Source organism: Tetrao urogallus, assembly GCF_951394365.1.
Source record: "Tetrao urogallus genome assembly, chromosome: 9".
NCBI lineage: Eukaryota > Metazoa > Chordata > Aves > Galliformes > Phasianidae > Tetrao > Tetrao urogallus.
The window spans coordinates 20572658-20595844 of NC_136822.1; the positions used below are offsets into that span (position 1 = coordinate 20572658).

General features: G+C 37.5%; 1 protein-coding gene across 1 annotated transcript in view; it reads left to right on the forward strand.

Moving 5' to 3' along the window:
• Positions 1–589: 589 nt before the first annotated feature.
• Positions 590–23187, forward strand: part of SI (sucrase-isomaltase) — a gene marked incomplete at both ends in the record, with an annotated part of 43392 nt that continues 20794 nt past the window's right edge. The window contains 21 exons of the mRNA XM_079539889.1: positions 590–713; positions 1724–1797; positions 5578–5698; positions 5788–5897; positions 6566–6717; positions 8718–8889; positions 10306–10405; positions 11078–11190; positions 11851–11976; positions 12721–12852; positions 13027–13146; positions 13758–13871; positions 14772–14856; positions 16004–16121; positions 16481–16652; positions 17344–17460; positions 18153–18307; positions 18880–18964; positions 19832–19888; positions 20494–20618; positions 21005–21093. Coding sequence (XP_079396015.1) covers positions 590–713; positions 1724–1797; positions 5578–5698; positions 5788–5897; positions 6566–6717; positions 8718–8889; positions 10306–10405; positions 11078–11190; positions 11851–11976; positions 12721–12852; positions 13027–13146; positions 13758–13871; positions 14772–14856; positions 16004–16121; positions 16481–16652; positions 17344–17460; positions 18153–18307; positions 18880–18964; positions 19832–19888; positions 20494–20618; positions 21005–21093 — 2461 coding nt within the window. The remainder of the gene's footprint in view (positions 714–1723; positions 1798–5577; positions 5699–5787; positions 5898–6565; positions 6718–8717; positions 8890–10305; positions 10406–11077; positions 11191–11850; positions 11977–12720; positions 12853–13026; positions 13147–13757; positions 13872–14771; positions 14857–16003; positions 16122–16480; positions 16653–17343; positions 17461–18152; positions 18308–18879; positions 18965–19831; positions 19889–20493; positions 20619–21004; positions 21094–23187) is intronic.

The window sequence follows — 23187 nt, forward strand, 5'->3', positions numbered from 1 at the left end:
GAAGTTTTTCTAAAGTATTTTTCTTTTAAGTTCTCACTAAAGCTCTTGAGAGTGCTTTCAGGTGCTAGTGCAATGTGCACACATAGCTGCATTTTCTTACTTGGACTAAAAAGATGTTTTTCTGTATTTAATGCTGTTTTATAAAGTTAAATATTCTTAACCAACTGTGAAATGCAGTTGCTGCTGCCAATGTATATCGATCTGCATGATGGAGATCAGTTTTAATTAGTTTTCCTGCTGGTGTGCAGTTCAACATTAATGGTCTTGTGTTGCACTTTCTGGTGCTTCAGTAAAATGTAGGAAACTTCATAAATAACCTCAGGAGAAAATTCACATTTGCGTATTTAGAAGTGCTTTAGTGGGAACAAAACACATTTCTCAGTGGTTGACCATGAGTGTAATAATGCAGTAATCTGTGTGAATTATCTGGAATAGGAGATTTATTTTTAATCCTAGGATTAGGAGGTATGGTTTAAAACCTAAATAATGTATGAAAATATAAGAACTGAGAACTAATACTGTAGCTTATAGAGTTTTTCAAGCTATTGCTTTTATTTTCCTCATGCCAATGATGTTCCTCTTGACCTAGATGGGCAAGAGGAAATTCAGTGGCCTGGAAATCACTCTCATTGCCCTCTTCTGCCTGGTGGTGGTGGTGGCCATTGTCCTCATTGTGCTTTTAGCAACAGGAGTACCTGGAGTCAGAACTACAGGTAAGTACTTCTCACCTCCAGGACCAGAGGCAAAATCCTCAATGGTAACTGCTCAGCTCTGCTTGCTGAGATGTTCACAAGTCCCATAGTACTCCTGTTGGAATTGCCTGTTGGCATCATTTAAGTCGTTGTTGAGATTAAACTTTTCAAAGAGTATGAGTGTTCAAGAAGGGGGAAAAAAGAGTGAGCGTTTCTCTGCTGTGTTTTTAAGTCCAATTAGTTTCAGTGTTACATTTATATAATAGAGTCACAAAATGGCCTGGGTTGAAAAGGACCTCAAAATCATCTGGTTCCAACCCCCTGCTATGTGCAGGGTCACCAACCACCAGACCAAGCTGCCCAGAGCCACATCCAGCCCGGCCTTGAATGCCTGCAGGGATGGGGCATCCACAGCCTCCTTAGCAACCTGTTCCAGTGCCTCACCACCCTCTGGGTGAAAAACTTCCTCCTAATATCCAACCTAAACCTCCCCTCAGTCTGTAACCATTCCCCCTTGTCTTATCACTACCAAACTCTGTAAACAGGCATTTCCTATCTTGCTTATACTCTTATATGAATCTTAAGGTGCATTTATGTGATGCTCTAACTCAAACTTCTTTGGATGAGCAGTATTTCACGGGATGGAGCTCTCATAAGAGCAGTTACACAGCACTATTCAGATGAAAGAAAGCCCTTCTGATTGTAATTCAGCATAAATTTCTAAGGAAGCAGCACAGACTGGATAACAAGACCTACTGAAAACTGAATTACTATATATCTTCACAATTAAAATAATTTATGTCACCCATTTGTACAAAAAAACAAGAGTGAAGCTCTGCTACCTTTATCAGGAATAATCCTGTGCAGCTTTTCAAAGTTAAGGTAAATCATAGTAGCAATAGTTTAAACTCATTTGAGCCTGTACTCATGGTTAGAGGATCAAGGTGGTGAGAAAGTCAGCAGAACAACTTAATGATAATCCGGATATTAATATATTTTGGAAATAACCTGTTATTTTATTTCCCTAACAGAATTTACAGCAGAATGTCCGAACATATTAACAGTGGAGAGAATTGACTGCATCCCGGATCAAACAGCAACAAAGGTCTGAGAACATTATAATAAAAACAATTAGAAAATAGGCTTTTCCACATAAAATCCTATGTTTGATTATGGAAATGTACCTTTTCTCTAACATATTGATGGTCCTCATAACTTTTATTTGTCTGTGAATGCCTGAATGCTTCACATATAACTTCTGTATGACAAATTTTAGCCCATTGTCATAAGGCCAGACTTTTTTCCAGCCGCTGTAGCACTTTATTGCCAAGGGTTGAAAACCCCTGTCAGTATACTCCCCAGCAATTTGGCTTGTTGATAAGAGAGAACAAAATTAGGCAAACAAGGAGGGTTTAGAAATACATACTGTTTTTAACAACTTTGCCTAAGCAATTTCTTTTTTTCTGATGGCCAACTGCAAGCATTTACAGCAAAGCATATTTTAGAAATAGCACATTGAGATTCACTGCATGAGATTTTTATAATGCTGTCAGTTTCCTCTCTGAACTGATCTGAAACTCACTATCTCACCTACTCTCTTTCTTGAATGTTGTCTCTCATCTGAGCAAGCATAGAAAATTCTTGTGGTGGTTGCTATAGAAAGGTTATTTTTGTTAGCTTTTTAATCATCATTAACATTCATTTTAATAATAGATGTTTTCATTTTCTGATGGAAGATGATGGGTGCCTGGCCTCTTTTTTTTCTTAGTAGGGTGCAGCTTGAGAGAAAATATAGTGAGTACATTATGATGTGTGATGCTAATGCCATTCACAGAGATATAAAAATGATTAACCAACCTTCTCTATCTCTCTGTGAATTCCCAGTCTAATTGCAGAAGTGACAGTTGTTAATGATGCTGTCATGCCATGAGTTGTATTATGATATGTAGTTCAATACAGCCTTGCGGGTTAACGGAGTAGTAAAGGCTCAACTCACAGCATGCTTCTCTTCTCTTTGGTTCCTTGCTCCAGGAGCAAGCACACCACGATAGGTGTCATGCAGATCACTTTAATCTTTAATTACTACCTTAGGATTAGCCACCCTATATTAAGCACTACACTTATCACAAGTTAAGAAAATGGTTTTGCTCTGGTTGCAATTGCAAGCCGCACTGTAAATCTGCTCTTCCGTTTTACCCTTTGTGATCAGGAATAATTGAAAACAATCACAATAAAGTCACCACAAAACAAAAAACAAAAAACAACCATGTCTATAGATGCAGGTTTGAACACCGAGGTTCTTGCTCTGGAATTAGAGGTAAAATAAATGATTCCTGAATCTGCTCTTTCCTTAGTGAATTCTGGGCAGCAAATTTCAGAAGATTAGAGATAAACATCACCTTTAATCTTTAGCCTGAAGAAAGCTACTAGGTGCATGCATCTCACAATCCAGAGTCCTGTTTTTTCTGCAAGCACTTTTGTTACCCTTCTTCAGGTTTATTCCAGTATTACATCTGGCAGAGCTTTAAAACTACAGGTATTTGACAAGGAAAGGACTCTGTAGTGGTTTCTAATAGTTGTTTTCAGAATAAAAAGCAACTGGGAGCATGATACTTTGCCTGAGCTCAGGTAGCAACTTAGTGTCTCTCTTGATGTCTTTATTTGCTGAGGTATTTCTAGGTGAAGCCTGGGCTTGCAGAGGATAGGGGCACAGAAAGCAAAGAAGTATTTATTCACCAATCACAGGATTGCCAGAGATAAAAATCCTGAGAGAGAGCATGCTTTTATTAACTAGTCACTGCCATGGAAAGTTGTTTGGTTTTATAAGACAAGAAGAATACACTAGTAAAAACTAACCTACCACGAGCAGAGCTAGTGCTGTCCAGGACAGGACCTCTGAAAGCTTGAGGGGAGACTTTATTGTTTGTTGTTTGGTTTGTTGTTATTGTTTTTTTATCTTGTTGGTAAAAGTTGTTTTGATGCTAAGAAGAGAAACATTGCAGTTTGACATATAGTCAAGCAATTCTTTCAGTCCTTGGTGCTGAGTTCAGTGTTCAGAAGCGACCTTGTTTTGTTTCCCACCATACACTGTTTTCTTATTTCCACTATTATTTCTAACGAAGCTTTGACACTTTCTTTGACTTTGTTGTGTGTTGGTATCTAGTACGTTAGTTTAATAGAGACTGTGACCACCTTCTATCTTTATTTACACTAAATGATAGCCTCTGTAACAGCCTTGACAATACCTTTGAATGAACTCTGCTCTTTCTAGTGTCAAGCATAACCGATCTTGTACTCGTGCACTTACTTCCTCATGCAGCAAGCTCCAAGTGCCACAAAAGTACTGATCTACAGTTTACAAATCCACTAGAATAAAACCTATCCTGAAGAGTATCACTGCCCTGTAAAGTAATTAGTGAAAATATTCAACAAGCATACATGAGAAGTAGTTGGGAAAAAGAAAAGGATGTTTATGAAGTTGGGAAAGGAGATGCTTGAAGTATTAGGTGTTAGGACAAACTGTTGTTCAAGCTATTGGGATAGTCAGTGGTCTGGGAAGGGATAAGAAGTTTGGGGTCATAACTGTATTGTTGGTACGTAGTCTACTTGGTGTGCTTGGCCCAAACACTGTAGAATAATGCATGAAATTATCTTGAGCTAATAGCTCTGTGAATTTCCTCTGCGTTCTCCTTTGACACTTACACTACATCTGGGCTAGAGCTTTCTCTGTTCAGAGAATGAGGCAAGTAATTGAATTTTCTAGGCTGGACTCTATAACCTGCACCAGTAGCAGTGGATTTTGGCCTACCTTCATCTATACATGTGGACTGTTTTAAATAAATATGGCACAAACAGCAAAAATATTTGAGCAGGAAGAGCTTCCGCAAGTGTGCAGGTGGAAGGAGGGGTCTGGTAGATCTGTGTGTTGGATTTGAATGCCCAGGATCACTGAGACTTTTGCCCTCAGTAGTCCTTGTATCACTTCTGCCCTTTGCTTCCAAGTAATTAATCTGGTTTTCAACATGGGAAAACCTGTGGGCATTTACAGTGATGTGTTACGCAAGTGTAATCTATGAACATAGAACTTGTGCAGACAACTTGTGAATAAGTTAATTTCTAACAGTAAGGCAAACATATTCCTGTTTATTGGAGTATTGAGGTGTAGATTAAAGATTGATGCCTCTATACTGAGTTATATACTTTGAACAGTGGGTTTAATTGCTAGGGTGGTTTATGTTTGTTTTTGTAGAAAAAGCGATCATCAATCAATCTGAATCTAAGATTCTATAGAAGCAATCTTAACATTTCTGATACTAGGAAATGACATTAAAATGTAGTTCCTATACATAATGATAAATGATGCATATGTGATGTTTTCCAGCCAGATGTTTACTAGATATTAAGCCAACCATAAATGTTATCCAGTCCCCAGTGTGTGAGTGTTGGTTAGTCTCTAGTGTATCTGTCACAGCTCAAATGTTTCCTTAATTTTTTAAGTGTTCATTCTTCCTGTGAATCTTCAGGTTTTAGGAAAAAATCATTGTCTATGTGTCTACTCTGAATCAGAAAGAAAAAAAACAACCCACCTTGTTGTTTCTATTAGAATTGACTAAATAGATTTTCAGTGAAAGAATTTATCTGATAGCAATTGTGACTACATTTTCTGGTGTTTGGGGTAAAAAATTACTTTATGTGCATTTCAATTGTTGCAGTGTAGAATGTTTATTGTGTAAAATCATAGAATTGTAGAATCTCAAGTTTGGAAAGGACCTACAAGATCATCTAGTCCAACCTTCCTCCCGTTACCATTGCTACCACAAGCCACTAAACCATATCTCATAGCTCCAAAATCAATTGATGTGAGTTTCTCCTGTCCTTTAATCAGAGCATCTGTGAATTGCGTGGCTGCTGCTGGAGTCCCCAGAGTGATACCAGTGTACCCTGGTGCTTTTTCTCTGAAAACCATGGATACAAAGTAGATGGGTCAACAAGATCAACTCAAACAGGTAAGCTGGGAGCTGAGGAACCTGGTTTTAATGTACATCTGGGTGTCTGATTTGAAACAGCAATGTTTCCATTTGTGTGTTTTCTTTAGGATTTGAGGCCACGTTAACAAGGCTGTCATCACCTTCTCTTTTTGGAAAAGATATCAACACTGTCCTCCTCACAGGAGAGTATCAGACAGCAAATCGCTTCCGGTTCAAGGTTAATCTTTTTCATCTGTTGTTTTAAGGTTTATGTTCTGTACATGGTTTTAAGCAGGCCATTTCTGTGCAGTGAGTTTAGGAGGGCTCCGTTAATCCTTCAGCTGCACCATCGTGCCTCCCACTGAAAAGCTATCAGCTCTTCTTTTCTTTGTCTCTGGTTTGCAATGCATTATGAGGGTTTATCACAGTGAGATTTCCTCATAGAGAAATTATTGAGACCTTTAAAAATTCATTTTTTGCAGTATCTACTTCTTTTCTTCATTGTAGGAAAAGATTCTGGGCCAAATGTCTTATTTATTTCCTCTTCATTTATGGTCTGACCATATCTCTTAAGCAATTCGTTAGACATATTTAGGTATTCTGAAGCTTTATGGAAAGTTCAGCAGCCTGCGTAGTGACTATGGGGGTAATGATGGTTTCTGGGGTTGAGCAGGGCTTCTTCAGTTGGAAGCTAGCCTCCTGTGGTGGGTTTCTCTGGAAACCAGGAGAAAACAAAGTCAGATATAAGTAGGGAAATAGTTGAAAATGAGTGATGAAAATGGAAAGAAAATGATAATGAAAATGGAAGGATGAGACTCTGATAGGGACAGAAAGATGCTAAATCAGATTTATCTGTTAATGCTGGAAAATGTTGCAATGTTTTCAAATGTTTCTAAATATATGCAGATTACTGATCCTTCAACACAAAGATTTGAAGTCCCCCATGAGCATGTGGGCTCTTTCAGTGGACCTGCAGCCTCCAATTTAAACTACAGAGTGGAAGTGAGATCAAATCCCTTTGGTATTGTGGTGACCAGAGTAAGCAATGGGAATGTGCTGTAAGTAACAGTGGTGGTTTTTTTTGTTTTTTTTTTTTGTTTTTTTTTTCCTGATGAATACTGATGTTGCTGGTTTTCTCTGAAGGCCTATGTTGCCTCACATAAAGATTTGTTGTCATGTGAATAAGGTGTGCCTAAGATGCAATATGTGAGGTACACTTTTAGATATGTTACCTACTTCTGGTCTTTTGACTGATGGATGTTCTTCAAGGACTTCTTGCGAGGCCTTTTGAAATGCTGCAGTAAGAAAAGATGTTGTAAGGGCTTTAGATTTGGCTAGCCCTTCTCTTTCCTTCAGTACTAGCAAAATCTTTATAGCCACTTTACTCAAGGAGTATTTGTTATCCAAAGACCTTTCTAGTGCTTCAAATCACAAATACTCTTCATTCCATCTTTTATCTTAGCTGTTACAATCACGCCTTAGCTCTGAATCACCAAACACAGATTGCTCTTTAGATGTATGATAGAATAGTAGTTGTTGCCAGCCAGTGATAAGCTGGCCATGTAATGCTTTAAAATATTTGAAATACTGTATACTGAATGATTTCATCCCATTTTTTCCCTAAAAGTAAAGAAAGAAACATAGATCTGGACTGGTTGCATATTGTTGAGAGCCATTAAAAGGGAGGAAGGGTCAGGAAGAACATGCTTATTAAATCAAAGAATGATTGCCTGTCAGAGTTCTATGACAGTTGTATTATCAATGCTTCAAGATTTATTAAATAGCTATTATTTTCATGCTGTTGTTAGCGTTGTTTTCTTACTTAGAATCTCCTGTAATGATTGATTTGCAATTATAGAGGATGCAAAAGATGGACTTATTATTTGGTAGTCCATGACTGATTAAACAGGTGTATGAAGGCAAGAATAAATTATCTAGTTCAACAGATCCATACTGAAGCCAGTGCTCTGAAAGACTGATAGTTGTATCAATCTCTTTCATATGAATATAATGACTGTTAAACACCACAATCTCCCACAAAAGTACAATCTTAGAAAGTTTGTGATTAAAACTATATAAAGTGAATAGATCAATGGATATTACTTTGAAACTGCGCACTGTTAAAACATATTGATGTGGTTTCCCATCTCAAAGTAAGTCATTTTCTCTGCTTCTGGTGAAAGACTGAGTTTCTGCTGATCCATGTAAGCTCTCGTTTTAATAAAGCTGAAAGTAACCTTCAGATCTCGGGATCAGCTTCATTTGAATTGCTTTGTGATTTAAATCTGATTTAAGTCATAATTACTTTCTCATTCTGATTTTTTCATTTAGAAAACAATGACTGATGGAAAATAAAGGTACTTCTGAGTGGGGCCAATTTTCTTGCATATGCTGTGTGGAAATGTTGAAAGCCTCAGCAATAAAAGAAGAAAATGAATAAGATCAATATTAATGAACTTAAGAATTTTGACTGATTAAAAGACCTCTGCCTAGCAGTAGGAATTGCCCTGCTGCTCACTCTCCCTGCCTCAGCATTACTCAGATTTTCTCCCAGTTGCCTGAGTCATAGAGTCCCACGTAAGCAAACAAGGAATGGACTTAGCTTTAGATTCAGTCTCTAAATCTCCCCTAATCCTTGTTTAGGAGATACACATTTATAATGAAAGGGATTGGTGAAATGTACAAAATAAAATTAAGAGAGTAAACTTCAATAATGAAATGGACTTTTACTGTATGGGTTCACTATCCAGTGCCAGAGATGCTTAGGTGGGAAGCTTTGCCCAAAGAGGTGATTTTGCATGTAGTCCTGAAAGCAGAGGCCATTTATGTGCAAAGTTTCTATAGAATTGAGAGTTATTGCCTGTCTCCTAATCCATGCAAAGGCCTCTCTATCTACTGCAGCTGAACACCATCCTCCCCTACATCCCTCCTCTCGGGTCTCTGGATGTAGGCCTGACCTTGCTATCCAGCTTAGCTAAAAGAAGTAGAAACAATCACTGCAACAATTTCTGGTGTAATCCTTTTTTCTTTCCTCCTTTTTTTTTTTTTTTTTTTTCAGTTTTGATACTACCATAGGACCACTGCAGTATGCTGACCAGTTTTTACAGCTATCAATCAAACTACCTAGCAGCAACATTTACGGTGTGGGAGAACATGTGCATAAGCAGTACCGACACGACCTCAACTGGAAAACCTGGCCTCTGTTCAGCAGGGATGTTGGTCCCTCTGAAGTAAGGGACTATTTCTTTTATGTTTTATTATTTGCAGGTGAATTCTGGAATTCATACTTATTATGTAGTAGCACATTAATATCATCCACTATTTGGGATACTACTTGGGTAATGATAGGACAAGGGGGAATGGTTCTAAGCTCAAGAAGGGAAGGTTTAGATTCGATGTCAGGAGGAAATTCTTCATAGAGAGAATGGTGAGGTGCTGGAACAGGCTGCCCAGAGAGGTTGTGGATGCCATCCCTGGAGGTATCAAGGCCAGGTTGGATGAGGCCATGAGCCACCTGGCCTAGAACCAGATCTGGAAGTTGGTGGCCCTCCCTGTGGCAGGGGGATTGGAACTTAGTGATCCTTGGGGTCCCTTTCAACCCAAGCCATTATACGATTTTATGATTCACCAAGCTCTTCCACCAAAACTTGTTAGGCACCCCGTGATATTACTAAAAGCTGGATGGTAATGGTGAAAGGTTTCTGAGGGATAGCTTTTAGAAGCATTTTAATTTTCCTGTTTATGTGAAGTTCAAAATAAGTTGCTAAGCATCAGTGTGTGAGTCTTCAGCCTCAGCTGATAAACAATAAGTAACAGTATGTCCTACTGACCAGGACATATGACATAGGCACATTCAGCTGAGGGCCTTGTTGTTTGGCAGATGTTGACAAAGTTCTCTTTGACAGCTGTTGCTTTAAGAGATAAAACATGTCTGTCAGCAGTTATTTGCATCCATACTCTTTTTCCAAGATGATTTCCAGGACACCCATCTTTTTTGACAATACCAAAAAAGTAACTTTACATTTGCACTGAGGATTCTGTAGGATTTGGTCCAAGTTCTCCTTAGCACTGGTGCACACAGGCACATGGTGTCTGTCTGTCAGTTCCTCTTTGCAGTGATTTGCTGACAACATTATAATTTGTAAGCATGCATGGATAAAAATCAAGTGAGGTGCTGATTCAAACAACAGTAGTCATTTTTTGCTTTTTGCTTCTTCCAACTTGACCATCCTCCAATGGTCTTTTTTTTGTACCTGGGGAATGTAAACAATCAAATGTTAATCTATGTTCATTAAAATCCCTTGCTTTGAGTAGGGGAATATTTGCTAAAGCTTGTCAGCACTCAGTTGGCCTAATGAACAAAAGAACCAAACCCAATATGTTTTAAACTCTACCTGTCTAGTACAGAATCAACATTTAAGCCATCATGGTTATTGTGGAGAAATTAGTACAGTGCACGAATGAAGGAATGTTTTTTAATGCAATTTTTTTAAGTTACTGTTGCTCCTTATGTAGTTTATTTATAACAGGCTAATGAGCCTCTGTTTGTCAGTGTTACTTCAGTGCAAGAAAGCAACTATACATACGACTGAAATATTCCCCAATAGCAGATTTTAAAAGCTTTTTCTTTTTTTTTCCCCTTGAAGGAAATGCACAACCTATATGGAGTTCAGACTTTCTTCATGTGTTTGGAAGACAGCAGTGGAGCCTCTTTTGGTGTTTTCTTGATGAATAGCAATGCCATGGGTAAGAAAACTTTCTCTGTAGCTCCAGTTATTGCAGCTAAATATTTTTAAAATGAACTGTGGGATTGAGATCAAAACTGGGGTAATGTAAACGTCCATTTTTAAATACTGCTGCATATGAAGTCTTAACATTACCTTCAGTTATCTGATGGCAGTCATTGTAAGCATTTAGTAACATTCAGCATATGCACTGTAAGCTGTGAGTGGCTCAGAATTAACATGCAGGTTGTGTAAGAAACCTACTGGAAGCCTTGTGCAGCTCTGTGCAGATGTGTAGGACACCAGTCAAAGTGCAAATTTGTAATGAGCATCACTTGAAAGTAAATGCCCTTTGTTCTCTAGATATAAGCCTACCTATACATGTGCTCATTTCTCTCAAGACTGGAAAGTTGTACTAAAAATTTGAAGAGGAAAGGTTATGTCACTGGATTTGTTCTGATTCTCTTGTCTTTGTTGGATGTAAAGAATTGCAAATACGGACATTTAAAAGAATCATGTCGATACGTTACTCCTTCATTGCAAATTTAAATAACGGTTGCGTGTTCCTTGGATATATCTGGTTTGTGTTGGTGCTTTTTTCTTAAAATTTTCCACTTTTCAATATCTGTATGACAAAGTTGCTATAGATTTAGCTGATATTCAGAATTGGTCTTGCGCATGCTTTGTCTGGCAGAGTTTGCGGTGCAGCCTGCTCCAGCAGTGACCTACAGAACCATTGGCGGCATCCTTGATTTCTATATCCTCTTGGGGAACACCCCAGAGCAAGTCGTGCAAGAGTATTTGCAGGTACGTTTATTTAAAGAAACTACACATTGAGCAGATCCTTAAAAGCACTTCTTTTCTTCCTTTTTTAAATGTCTTTTCCTTCTTTTTGTGACAGTAGGTCTTTGCTGTGCTATCTAGCGTGAGTCGCTACATGTTTATCTAAGAACAATTGTTAGCATGTCACCAATGTAACGGCTAGCTGGGATTAAGTTGGGGTGTAGATGTTTTTACCTGGCCTGCTATGGGCAGCAGCACCTACAGCCCTAGTTTTGCTGAAGATGCGCATGCAGAGAGGATGCAACAGTTCTCAGTCTGTACACCCTGACTGAATTCTCATCCTGACACGAGCTAGAGGTGGTCTAGGTGGAATGACTTTTGCTTCCTTGCTCTTGATATACGGACAAATTATTATTCATATGGCAATGTTGTAGAACATATTATATATATGCCCTTAAATATTGTATGTTCCTATGGTAATATTATAGTAAGCAATATTACTGATATGTCATGATATTCCAGTTGTAAGCTGTCACAGATATTGTTTGTACTTCTTTTATTTACTATTTGTTAATTTGCTAATTTTACTCGTCTGATCAGTGATACCTTGAAGGAAAGAATGGGTGCTGAGGTAACACACACAGTACATTAGTACCACTAATGATTTCTGCTCTCAACATGCAGTTTGTGGGACTCCCAATGCTGCCTTCCTACTGGAGTCTGGGCTTTCAGCTCAGCCGCTGGAATTACGGCTCTCTGGATGAGGTGAAGGCTGTCGTGGACAGGAACCGTCTGATTGGACTCCCTTATGTAAGTTCAGGGTTTCAGGAGGGCAGCAACCCCATTAAGGCAGAGTACTGTGGGAGAAACCACCCAGATATCATGGCTGTGATGCTACAAATCACTCATTTCACATCACTTCAAATTAGTGAATTTCTAATATATTATTATGTATAGCCTTCTGGTGTAAGAAGATTTTACACCTTTTATGCAGTGCCATTATCAGAATGGGACACCAGGGGAGGCTTAATTACAGCAAGTTTCACTTACCCAATTTATTGTAATAATTTCTCAGTTATACTTTCCAACTATATTGATTTATTTTCTAGTGTTATCTAGTCCACTGACATATTTTTTCAATGTCACCTGGACAATTATAGAACCATAGATTATTCTTAATTGATAAGCAAAGGTAAATTACACATTATTTTGAAATAGACTTCAGATGGCTTTAGAGGAATGGCTTAAAAAGTATGAATATACCCTGATTTTATGCTAAGAGTTGAGGAAGGAATGTTTGCATCTATATGGGCATTCTTAGAAGTTGGGCAACTACAAAGAAACAGACGTATGCCCAGGGTCTGATATAAAGAATGCCAATGCACACATTCATTTGGATTCTGCTAATGTGAAATGTTCAGCATAAAGATGTTTCAGTATAATTAATTTACATAGTAAGGACAAACGGGAATTGTCATAAGAAACTGCATTTGAAAAAATACAAAATCTTTACCATGTCTTCTCATGTTTAAGCTGAAATCTCCTGTCTTTCAGGAAGCTCAGGTTACTGACATTGATTACATGGAAGAAAAGAAAGATTTTACATATGACAAAGTGCTCTTTAGCGATCTTCCTAATTTTGCAACTTATATGCATGACAATGGACAAAAATATATTATCATATTGGTAAGTGATTCTTTTTGCCTGGTAGTACTATCATTATAACTTTACACAATTATCTTATGCATTTTTTAATATAAAGATTACACTTCCTGCCTAACATTCAAGTAGTCTTTAAAAACTGATGGAGTGTTTCCTGGTTTCTAACTATCATTTTTTTTTTCCTTAACTTTTTTTTAGGATCCTGGTATTAGCACACAAAATCTACTTGATAATAGTCAATATGGCAGCTATGCGAGGGGGGAGAGTAGGAAAGTCTGGGTCAATGAATCAGATGGAGTAACAACATTAGTTGGAGAGGTAAGCACATTTCTATGAAGCCTAAATGTGGTTGGTTTGGTTCAATTTATTTGGGGGGCTCATTTTAAACTCTCATTTTCTAAGTCACTTCTTCCAGTACTAGCCAGTGAGAACCAAGATGATAAGGTCTCATTTAGCATGTGAATATTTCAATCTTTGATGTTGTTTTTTGAATTTTTTACACTGCTTGTTTCTATTTTTGGTAAAATCCTGTTTGATATTAATGTAAGTTTTATGGAAAAGCAAATGTAGATGTTTCATATGGTAGAAGAGAAAGAATACCTTCATTCCTTCTCACCCACTGAAAGCTGATGCAAGAAAAATGACATCCTACTATGCCACCTTTGCTTTTGTTGATTCACGTTTACCAGAAAGTTTAAGACTTTTTGAACAAAATCATGAATTTCAGTGAAAGTAAATCTGGGATCTGGAAGTGTGTCTGACAGTAGTGTCAGTATGGGACAGTAGAACAACTTGGTAGTCAAGAGGGCAATGGACTTGATTCAAATTATTATTTAGGGGGAAAAAACACCAGTGGAACTCGTATGACACATTTTTATCTTATTCCAATGCAATTATTAGTATATTCTATTTCCCTTTGAATGCTCTAGGTATGGCCGGGAGAAGCCGTGTTCCCAGACTTCACCAACCCAGAGTGCACCAGTTGGTGGGTGGAAGAATGCAGGCTGTTTTATAACACAGTGCCATACGACGGGATCTGGATTGTAAGTGATTCAGGAAAAAAATTGACAAGGATAGATGCTTATTAAATTCAATTAACATTGCATTTGAAAGGGATGTTTCCTATGATTAGTAACTTGAAATCAGTGCATGATGTGCATGTCTTTGCTGTTGGATTTACAATTCAAATTTGGATTTCAATTTTAAATTTGAATTGGAATCACTTATTGTGGCATTTAAATGCTCAGTGTGCTGTTTGCTGCATGATCAGTGTGGTCTGAAATGCTTCAGTGGATGAACCATTGATAAAGATGCACGCTCCTGTGTGTGAGTGCTTTCACACTCCTGGACTCAGAACAGCAGTATTTAGAAATCTGCATACACAGACAGAAAATGTGTCTTTAAACAAGTCCCAAACACAGGGTGTAATGCAGCACATCTGTAAATCTATGCTTCAGGTAGCTCATTTATTTTCAAGGTAGGACATTGGCAATCATTGTCCCAGATTAGGATCTGGAAAAATCAGACTCTGCAGAAGCCACAGCACTTCTTGCTAGTTCCACATTTCACTCCAAAAACAAGCTCTCTACTCAGGGTGTTCTCTTGAGATATGTGTGGATTAAGGATAGCATATATATATATACATATATATATATGTATGTAAGCACCTCCTGCAGCTTCAGTCTCTGGAGGGATAAAGTGTAACTCCTAACATGATGCTCACCTGCATACTGAAGTCTGTCCAAAACAGAGGCATGTATTAATACTGTAATGGCCCGGGTCTGTGTCCAAGGGCTGTCATTCACACCTAAAACTATGGTGCTAGCACTAAGTAAATACTCCTTAATGGGTAATAGAACGCAACATGAGATTGTGTTAGGAGTGTGTACTTGAGGAAACTTTATTATAATCTACATCTCACTGTTTTTGTCTTGCCTTTTCAGGATATGAACGAAGTATCCAACTTTGTTCAAGGTTCAAATAAAGGCTGTGAGCAGAATGACTTAAACTATCCTCCATTCACTCCAAGTAAGTCCACCTCCTTTAACCATAGAACAGATTATTAGAAAGCACACTAATTATTGTACCATTGTCTACAAGGATGTAAAGTGAATTTCTTTGTTGTTCTCATGGATGAGATTTGAATATTAAGTACTGACTTTAAGAAACCTTTGCCATCATATTGTCCAAAAATGATTCAGGAATTAGGCTATAGATGTACAGTGCTTCCTTGCATGGGTAAACAGGTGCTTGCAGAAGAAATCCATCTGGCCTGCAGTTGAAATGCAGTCACTTACAGCCAGTACTTAATGTGTTGTTTTAATATCAAATTTGGAAGAAAAATTATTTCCTCTGATCTCAAACACAGATGAAGGTTTCAAACTAAATTAAAAAAAAAAAAACAAAAAAACTTACCATCCAGTTCTACACTTAAGAGGGAAAATTAGGAAAGGACTACATGTTGTTTGCCTGAAAGGTACAAATTTACACAATGAGTTAGCTCTGGTAGACTGTCTCTGCATTAACAGGCCATTAAGTAGCTCCACTGAGGAAATAGGGCTCAGTGGAGACCTTACATGCTTAGTCTGCAACTTTACAGTAAAGCTAGTAATGAATATAAAGAGAGGAGATTCTTCTTACACCATCTTATGCTTCCAAGATTATGCTTGTTCTTGTGATAAAGATACTCACCAGCAGTGAGTACGTTTGTGCTAAGGTTTAATGAGAGAGGTGCCAGAAAGCATTGGAAATGAATGGAGCCTGTGACTACCACTTAGTGACACGTAGGCAAGGGTAGAGTATTTGAGTTAACCATTTTATGTTATGCACTGAATAAATTGACACACATTGCCCATCAGTTTACTAAATTCCACTTCCTTAACAAAGCTGCATTTATAGCACTGTTAGCAGTAATGAATGCATTCCTTTGATATTTGTGTGTTGATTGTCATGATATATCCAATGCTCAAGAGCAGAAAATAGCACAGATGGAGCCAAGATGAATAAAACTAGCAGCAAAGCGAAGCATTTTGTTCTTGTATTAGTAACAGTGGCCTTAATGTAAGCATTGAAGAGGGAGAAGGGCCTGAATGTCAAAAGTGTACACAACATAAAAAAGATTGGAAGTATTCATAATCAAAATGCACTTTAAAATGTCTGTTTTTCTTTATTGAAGATATTCTCGATCAACTGATGTTTTCTAAGACGCTTTGTATGGATGCAGTGCAGAACTGGGGCAAGCACTACGATGTCCACAGTCTTTATGGATACTCCATGGCCATAGCAACAAGACAGTAAGGAACTCATCCTAATATGTTTACAGAAAGTTTTCAGAAGAGTACATGCATTTTTTTAAAACAGGCAAGATATTTCACTTCTAAACAAACCTAATTTCTGGATAATGTTATATTGTATTTAAGCTACTAAATTCGAGGTCAGACATTGCCAATCAGAGATTTATAGAAAGGTTGTCTAAAGTAAATGTCTTGAACTTCTCTAAAAAAAAAAACAACTGCCTAACTGTAAAGGAGCCCAGGTCATGAGAATAATCAATGGTTGAAAATAAGTCAGTATAACTCTGCCTTATATAGAGCTAATGATGTCTGAGTGGTCTTTTTTCTGTTGCATAGTTCCAGTCCCCTTTCATTTTCAGAGCCATCGAAACGGTGTTTCCAGGAAAACGAAGCTTCCTTCTTTCAAGGTCTACTTTTGTTGGATCAGGAAAGCACACAGGACACTGGCTGGGAGATAATCAAGCAACGTGGGAACAGCTAGGATGGTCAATACCTGGAATGCTGGAATTCAGCCTCTTTGGATTTCCTTATGTATGAAATATCAGCTTTTTGCCTCCATTCAGAACAAGAGGACAAACACTGCCTTTTTACCTCTGTGATAATCGGTTACCTAATCAAACGTTGTCTATGTAACCATCTTATCTTCTCAATTCTAAGTTAATTTCCTTCAGTGATCTGGTTTTAACCTTTTTTTCCAATGACTGATTTTTATTTTTTTTTAATTAGAAAATTTGTTTTGATTTCTGTTACTGTATGTTTATGGTGGGACAGATGTGAGCAACAGATATTATCATATTTATGCCAAATCTCTAGTACTACTTTACTCCTCAGCGATGTATGTGAAATACATTGGGGTTTTCCTATTTATTTTTGCATGAAATAGAAAAATACATTTGTAAGTGAAATGGCCAGACTCTTAAATATTTATATTTGTATGAGTTTGAGCTGTTTTCCTAGTGTTGGGCTATTAGCACCAAAAAGGAAGGCATAAGTTTGGAAGACAAAGGATGATAGGCAGCCTTAGGAAGCAGTTGGTTTCTTTTTTTTTTTTTTTTTTGTAGAGCATCTAGTTGAAAGGAGAAAAGTAGAAATGTGTTGAATGACTTACCCACCCTGGCGAGAAATGAAAGATGAATTGATACATCCCTTAAATTTTAGATTTTGTGTAGAGATTAGAGGCGCAGTACGCTGTCTGCCCAACACATTCTGCTTTTATTTAAAGATTGGAGCAGATATCTGTGGCTTCGTTTTTGACACGACAGAAGAACTTTGCAGACGATGGATGCAAGTAGGAGCATTTTATCCGTTTTCCCGGAATCACAACGCTGAGGGATACATAGTAAGTCGTTCCTTCTCTTACATTTTTGGTTTCTGCTACCACGTTTCCTTTTATAGTATCGCTAATAAACATTGCTATCACTAACAATTAGATTTGCTAACCAGTTTGAATATGGAAGAACCTTGAGATCTCTCAATGAAAATTTATCTCCAAGAGGTTCGGCTCTCAGGGAGGCGGTGGTTTCACATTGATAGCTAATCTGCCCAAGACTGCTCACTCACTCCTTCTCCTCCCAAAAAAATTGTAGGAGGAAGCATGATAGCAAAAAAAAAAGGGCTCATGGATTGACATAAGGACAGTTAAATGAAATGAAAAGAGAGAGGGGAAAAAAAAGAAAGAAAGAAAAAAAAAAAGACCACGTAGGAACAAGGAGAGAAAACTCTAGACATTAGTCTCTATGTGAGCAAATGATGTTCGGCCACATCTTGAGAATGAGAGCCTCAATACTTGTAGTAGTTCTTTGAAAAAGGCATATGCTTTCGTAACAAAGTCCCGCTGTTTCTTCCACTTCATCATCTTTTTTTGTTTAGCATGGCACCATGTAATATAGAATAACCCCTTGGTCAGTTTAGATCAGCTGCCCTGATGATGTTCCCCTCCATCCACTCCACGCTCTGAGCCAACAGTCAATTTTCACAATTGACAGGGTATTTCCTGCACCATGAAAATAATATTCTAATATTTATTTTCAGCCTCAGGATCCGGCTGTGTTTGGAGCTGATTCAGTTTTGGTGCAGACCTCCAAGCACTACCTGACCATTCGCTACACTTTGCTGCCCTACTTATACACGCTCTTTTATAGAGCTCATACTCGAGGGGACACAGTTGTACGTCCAGTTTTACATGAGTAAGTGTATCAGATGGCCTTTGTGATAATCTTATTAGGAATAAAAAATACAGGTTGAATGTAGCTAGGGACTATCTAAATAGCTATATAATTTCTGAGAATGCATATTAGAGTATATGTAGAGACAGCATCAGAATTCATGAAAAACTGTTTTGTTGTAATCAGAAGAGTAATCAGAAACCATCTGTAATTTCTGTATAGATGCATGCATTATTGCCAGTCACTCTGAAGAGCTGCTATGAAATGGTTTTGTCAGCTAATCAAATTACACCATGCCATAATGTGTATATTAAAACACACATTTCCTTGCTTCCTTATTCTTGAAAACAAGTATGCTGAGAACATGTGCATGCATGTAAATACACACACTTTCGTATATGCATAATCAATACCGAGCTAATCAGACCTTACTTTTTGACTTTCAGATGGCCTCAGATTTAAAAAATTATAATTAAAAATTTTTGCTTGACACTTTTCAGTCACAATTCTAGGCAATCCATTCTTGGAAATACTAGGATTATTGATGATGGTATCTCTCTTCAAAGCCAGTTACTACTCTCTCCTTTCTCCAGGTTCTACTCTGATGAAGGGACATGGGCAGTTGATAGGCAGTTCCTGTGGGGTCCTGGGCTACTTATTTCTGCTGTACTTGATCAGGTAGGTTTGGCTATTTTCATGTCTGTCTCAAAAAAACTTAGTGGGGAACAGAGACACCTGAAGTCACCAGTTCCAGCTCTTTTCTTTACAGATAGGAAACTGCAGCAAAAATCCCAAATTCACAGTTGATATCTCTCCTTTATTCTACTGGTTAGAAAGTACCTTTCAGGTTTTCAGTGACAATTTTGTTATTAAGCTTGAAGTTTATAGCACTGAAGGTTATAGCACCTTTACTATTTATGTATTTCCTTCTGAAATCACATACCCTCTCCCTTTTAATATTGAAAAATCTGAACCACAAAAATAGGCTCATTCATTTCCTGGAGGATCCTGGGATATTTACTCTCATCCTATTCTAGTTTGAATTCTTCTGTGTTGAGCAGGTGTTAAGCCAAGTCATTTGGCAAAGAGAATGCTGATGATCTTGTCTACTAGCATTAGCACATATCTTTCTCCAAAGAAAGTATAGTTTTTTGCTAGATTTTGTTAGATTATACTTATTTTTCAGTGATATGTAACATTGGTGACCTCTCTTTAGACTCCTTAAAAGACTAGATTTATTTTAATTTTTTATCCCATTCTTCACTTATTTTCAGTGAGAGAGCCCACAGAATGTTTTGGTTATTGTCAATATGGAAACTATTGCACTTGCTGCTATTAAATACAACTCCTATTTTCCAGATCTCTACGGAATCAAAGCAATCTGATTTGATATTCTGATTCAGTTAATCTTTGTATCATCTCAGAATGTCATCCAGAATCAACTTCTCTCATGCTATTTTAGCTTGTCTGTGACATAACAAGCAAATGTGGTGTATTAAATGCCTTGCTTTCAAATACATATTTCTTTCTTTGTTGTCCTTTTAGGGTGCAGAAGTAATTGATGCATATATTCCTGATGCAGTATGGTATGAGTATGAAACGGTAAGTAAATGCATAGAATACAAAGGAGTGTTTTTCTAATGGCCTTTGTGATGGAAAAAAAAAAAATAGAAAGATTGTCAGCCATGCTTCAAGGGCAGAGACCTAAAGCAAAGCCTACAAGATGGAAATGGTGAGACGAGGGGGTGGGAGTCGTTGAGTAAATATATGAATCAAAGACACAAGAAAAGATGGAGATGTGAAATGCATGAGATGGGAAGAGGGATTGAACTGAAACTTTAGCAAAGCTCACATGTGAAGAAAAGTAAAATATTACAACACATAAGCACGTGCAATTAACTTTCACTAGTCTTGTTTCTGCAAAGAAGTTTCCTAACACTGTGATGACATTGCTTGCATTAGATGTCCCAATAGGACTTTCTGTCTACGTTGACTGAGCAAAACACAACACTGAAATGTGTTGATTTATAACATTACAGTATATTAATAAACTGATGTGTTATTTTTTTGTACCCATTGGTGCACATTTTCCTAGTTTAAAGATCTCTAAAAGAATTATTTGGGAAGTATGTTGTCTTAAATCCCAAACTTCACAGCAGTGAGTAATGCAACAAACCCATTCTCTTTTATGTGCCTGTCAATAAAAGGGGGCAAGAATCTCAGAAAGAAAACAATGGACTAGGATGTACCTGCCAGCTGACAAACTGGGGCTCCACTTGAGAGGAGGTTATATTTACCCTATTCAACAACCAGCTACTACAACAGTTCAAAGGTATGCTTCCAAAACAAATGCTTTTATGACTAGGTGAGTGTAAATTCAAGAATGGGTTTAGGACTGTCAGGTTACAAATCAGTAGTAGCCCATCAAATTTAATGCTTTTGCTTTGAGACTTGGGAATAACTGTAAACCATGACTCCCTTCTCCTGCTATTTACATTAAATATGTAGTGATTAATTGAAGGTTTATTTGCATAGCATTTTGTCAGTTTGCCATGTATTTGAATACATTTGCATGAAAGTGAATGGCAGAAAAGGACTAATCTAAGACAAAGTTCTGCAACCCTGCAGAGTGTCACATTCTTAACACGAACAAGAAGGATTTGTTAAAACTGTCTAGCAAGTGGTTATACATGTCAGACAAGGACTTTCTTTTGATAGCCGCCAGAATCCACTGGGACTTATAATTGCCCTGGATGAGAACAATGAAGCTTCTGGGGAGTTATTCTGGGATGATGGAGAATCTACAGGTGAGTTATTACTGGTGAAATAAATAAACAAAACTGTATGCTTACAGACTTCCATTCTCCAGTTAGTTTTACAGAGCAAGAATGAGCCATTGAGGACATGGTAACAAACAATTAATAGTGGCTCTTAAGTCGTTGGTTGTTCATCATTTTTATGTGGAAAAGAGTAACTGTTATTTAGCTTGTCTGTCTTTTTTCTTTTCTTTTTTTTTTCCATGTGTTCATGTTGCAATGTAACCTTCAGTACATACAGCTTTGGCACATTAGCATGCTGACTGTTAAACCATAGTGTCAAGATTGATATATATTCTGGTATAGATCCAAATTAATTTCAACGGGTGCAAGAATGCATATAATTAGTGTTGGACACTAAGAATAGGCAGAAAATGAAAAAGTAGCACTTTTATTAACTCTCTGGAATTATTTAAATTGCTTGTGAAAACAGTAGCAGTTTTCTTAACTCAGAGGTACTGTACTAAAGCCAAAATTTGCTGTGCCATCTGGTGCATGAGCACACGAGTAGGCATGTATAGGCCATACTTGTCATGTTGCCAGCCTCTATAGTATTTCTGAAGATTTAGATGAGAATCCAGTTTCCATGAAATTAAGAAGTACTTCAATCCCTTAAGCTGTTTTTGCAGCATTTGTCCTACATTATATATATTTTAGAGAAATCAGCAAAGAGTTTGAAAATATATCTTCTCTAATTCATGTCCTATCATGTCAGCAGTTGGTGTTGAGAACAGCATCACCCTTACCTAATTTCATATTTACTTTGCCCTGTGACAAAGGTCACTGTCTTTGCAAGAGCAGCAGCTGGAGGGAAGCTGTGATCATATTCCCTTCCCTGTGCTCAGCTGACACTGTCAGGTTTCACTCTGGTGGGCATCTGCAGGGAGCAAGGCCAGGAAGCAGCATGGCTCTATTGACCTCTGTCAAAGCCTTTGGATTTACTCACAGGTCTCCTTGAAGTGGAGAACTCCCAGTCAGATATTTCCTACTAGGATATATACATCAGAAATCCCAGCATGCAGATCTCTAGTTTGAAGGGTCTCTGCACCCTGATGCTGAAGGAGATGCTTGTGGAACATTTTGTGCAGTCTGACAGGAGGACAGATGCAGGAAATGCCCCAAGAAAGATTCTGGTGCTCCAGAGGAATTGTGATGGCAATATGAAAAAATTCATTGGAAAGAGAATAATTTGGAAGATCTTACGCATTCGGCCTGTTGGGCTCCCTTCTGTTATTTTAACTCCATCAATCACATCTCACAGAAAACAAGCAAACAAACAAACAACAAAAAACTTGGAAGCCTCTGCTTTTAAAAGATTCTGTAAAAGTTTGGGATGCTTTGAAGAAATAGAGCAGAGGTTTGGCTGATTACAGCAGCGATAAGTACTGAAGGCCTTGGGTGGCTGCTGCCATGACAGCTGTATGTACTGCTTTGTCAAGACCTAAAATAACTCAGCTATGATTGTACTCACTTCTGCTGAGTAGAAAACCAATAAAACATGTAGTGATTTTATTTCCTGGCCCAGACTTACAGGTTGCTGTTTTGTTTTTTTTTTAGAGAAGTAGTTTACAGTTTGTTTGCAACAAAAATAATTTTCCTGTATTGTAAGGAAAAAACGAAATGACAGGTGCCATCAATTGTATGTCTTCTTTTTGTATAATCATTTGCTTTATGAATCGCTTGTTTTGATTATTTAGAAGATCTAGCTTTGAAATATATATCTACATTCAAGAGATCTAGGAGTACATAAGAAAAAAAATGAAAAATAGCCTACATTTTAGGAAAAGTAGTTTAAATAATGTTTTAGAAAATTTTGGAAAATTCCTGGTCTTACAAAAAAAGTAGTTTAGAAGAACTTTCTAATGTTCAAAGAGAAGATGGTAAGAGTAAAATATAAATCTGTCTGATGGAAATTATAGTGATTACTTAACCTGTCTAAGTCATAAGCTTGCTTTTTACCTGCAAAGTGAAAACATATGGAGAGAGCAAAGCACATCACGTCGCTTTGGACTATATTTAGCCTTAATCCATGTTAATTTACATCTAGTTTACATTCCTTCATTTCTGCAGAAAGCAGATTGCTGG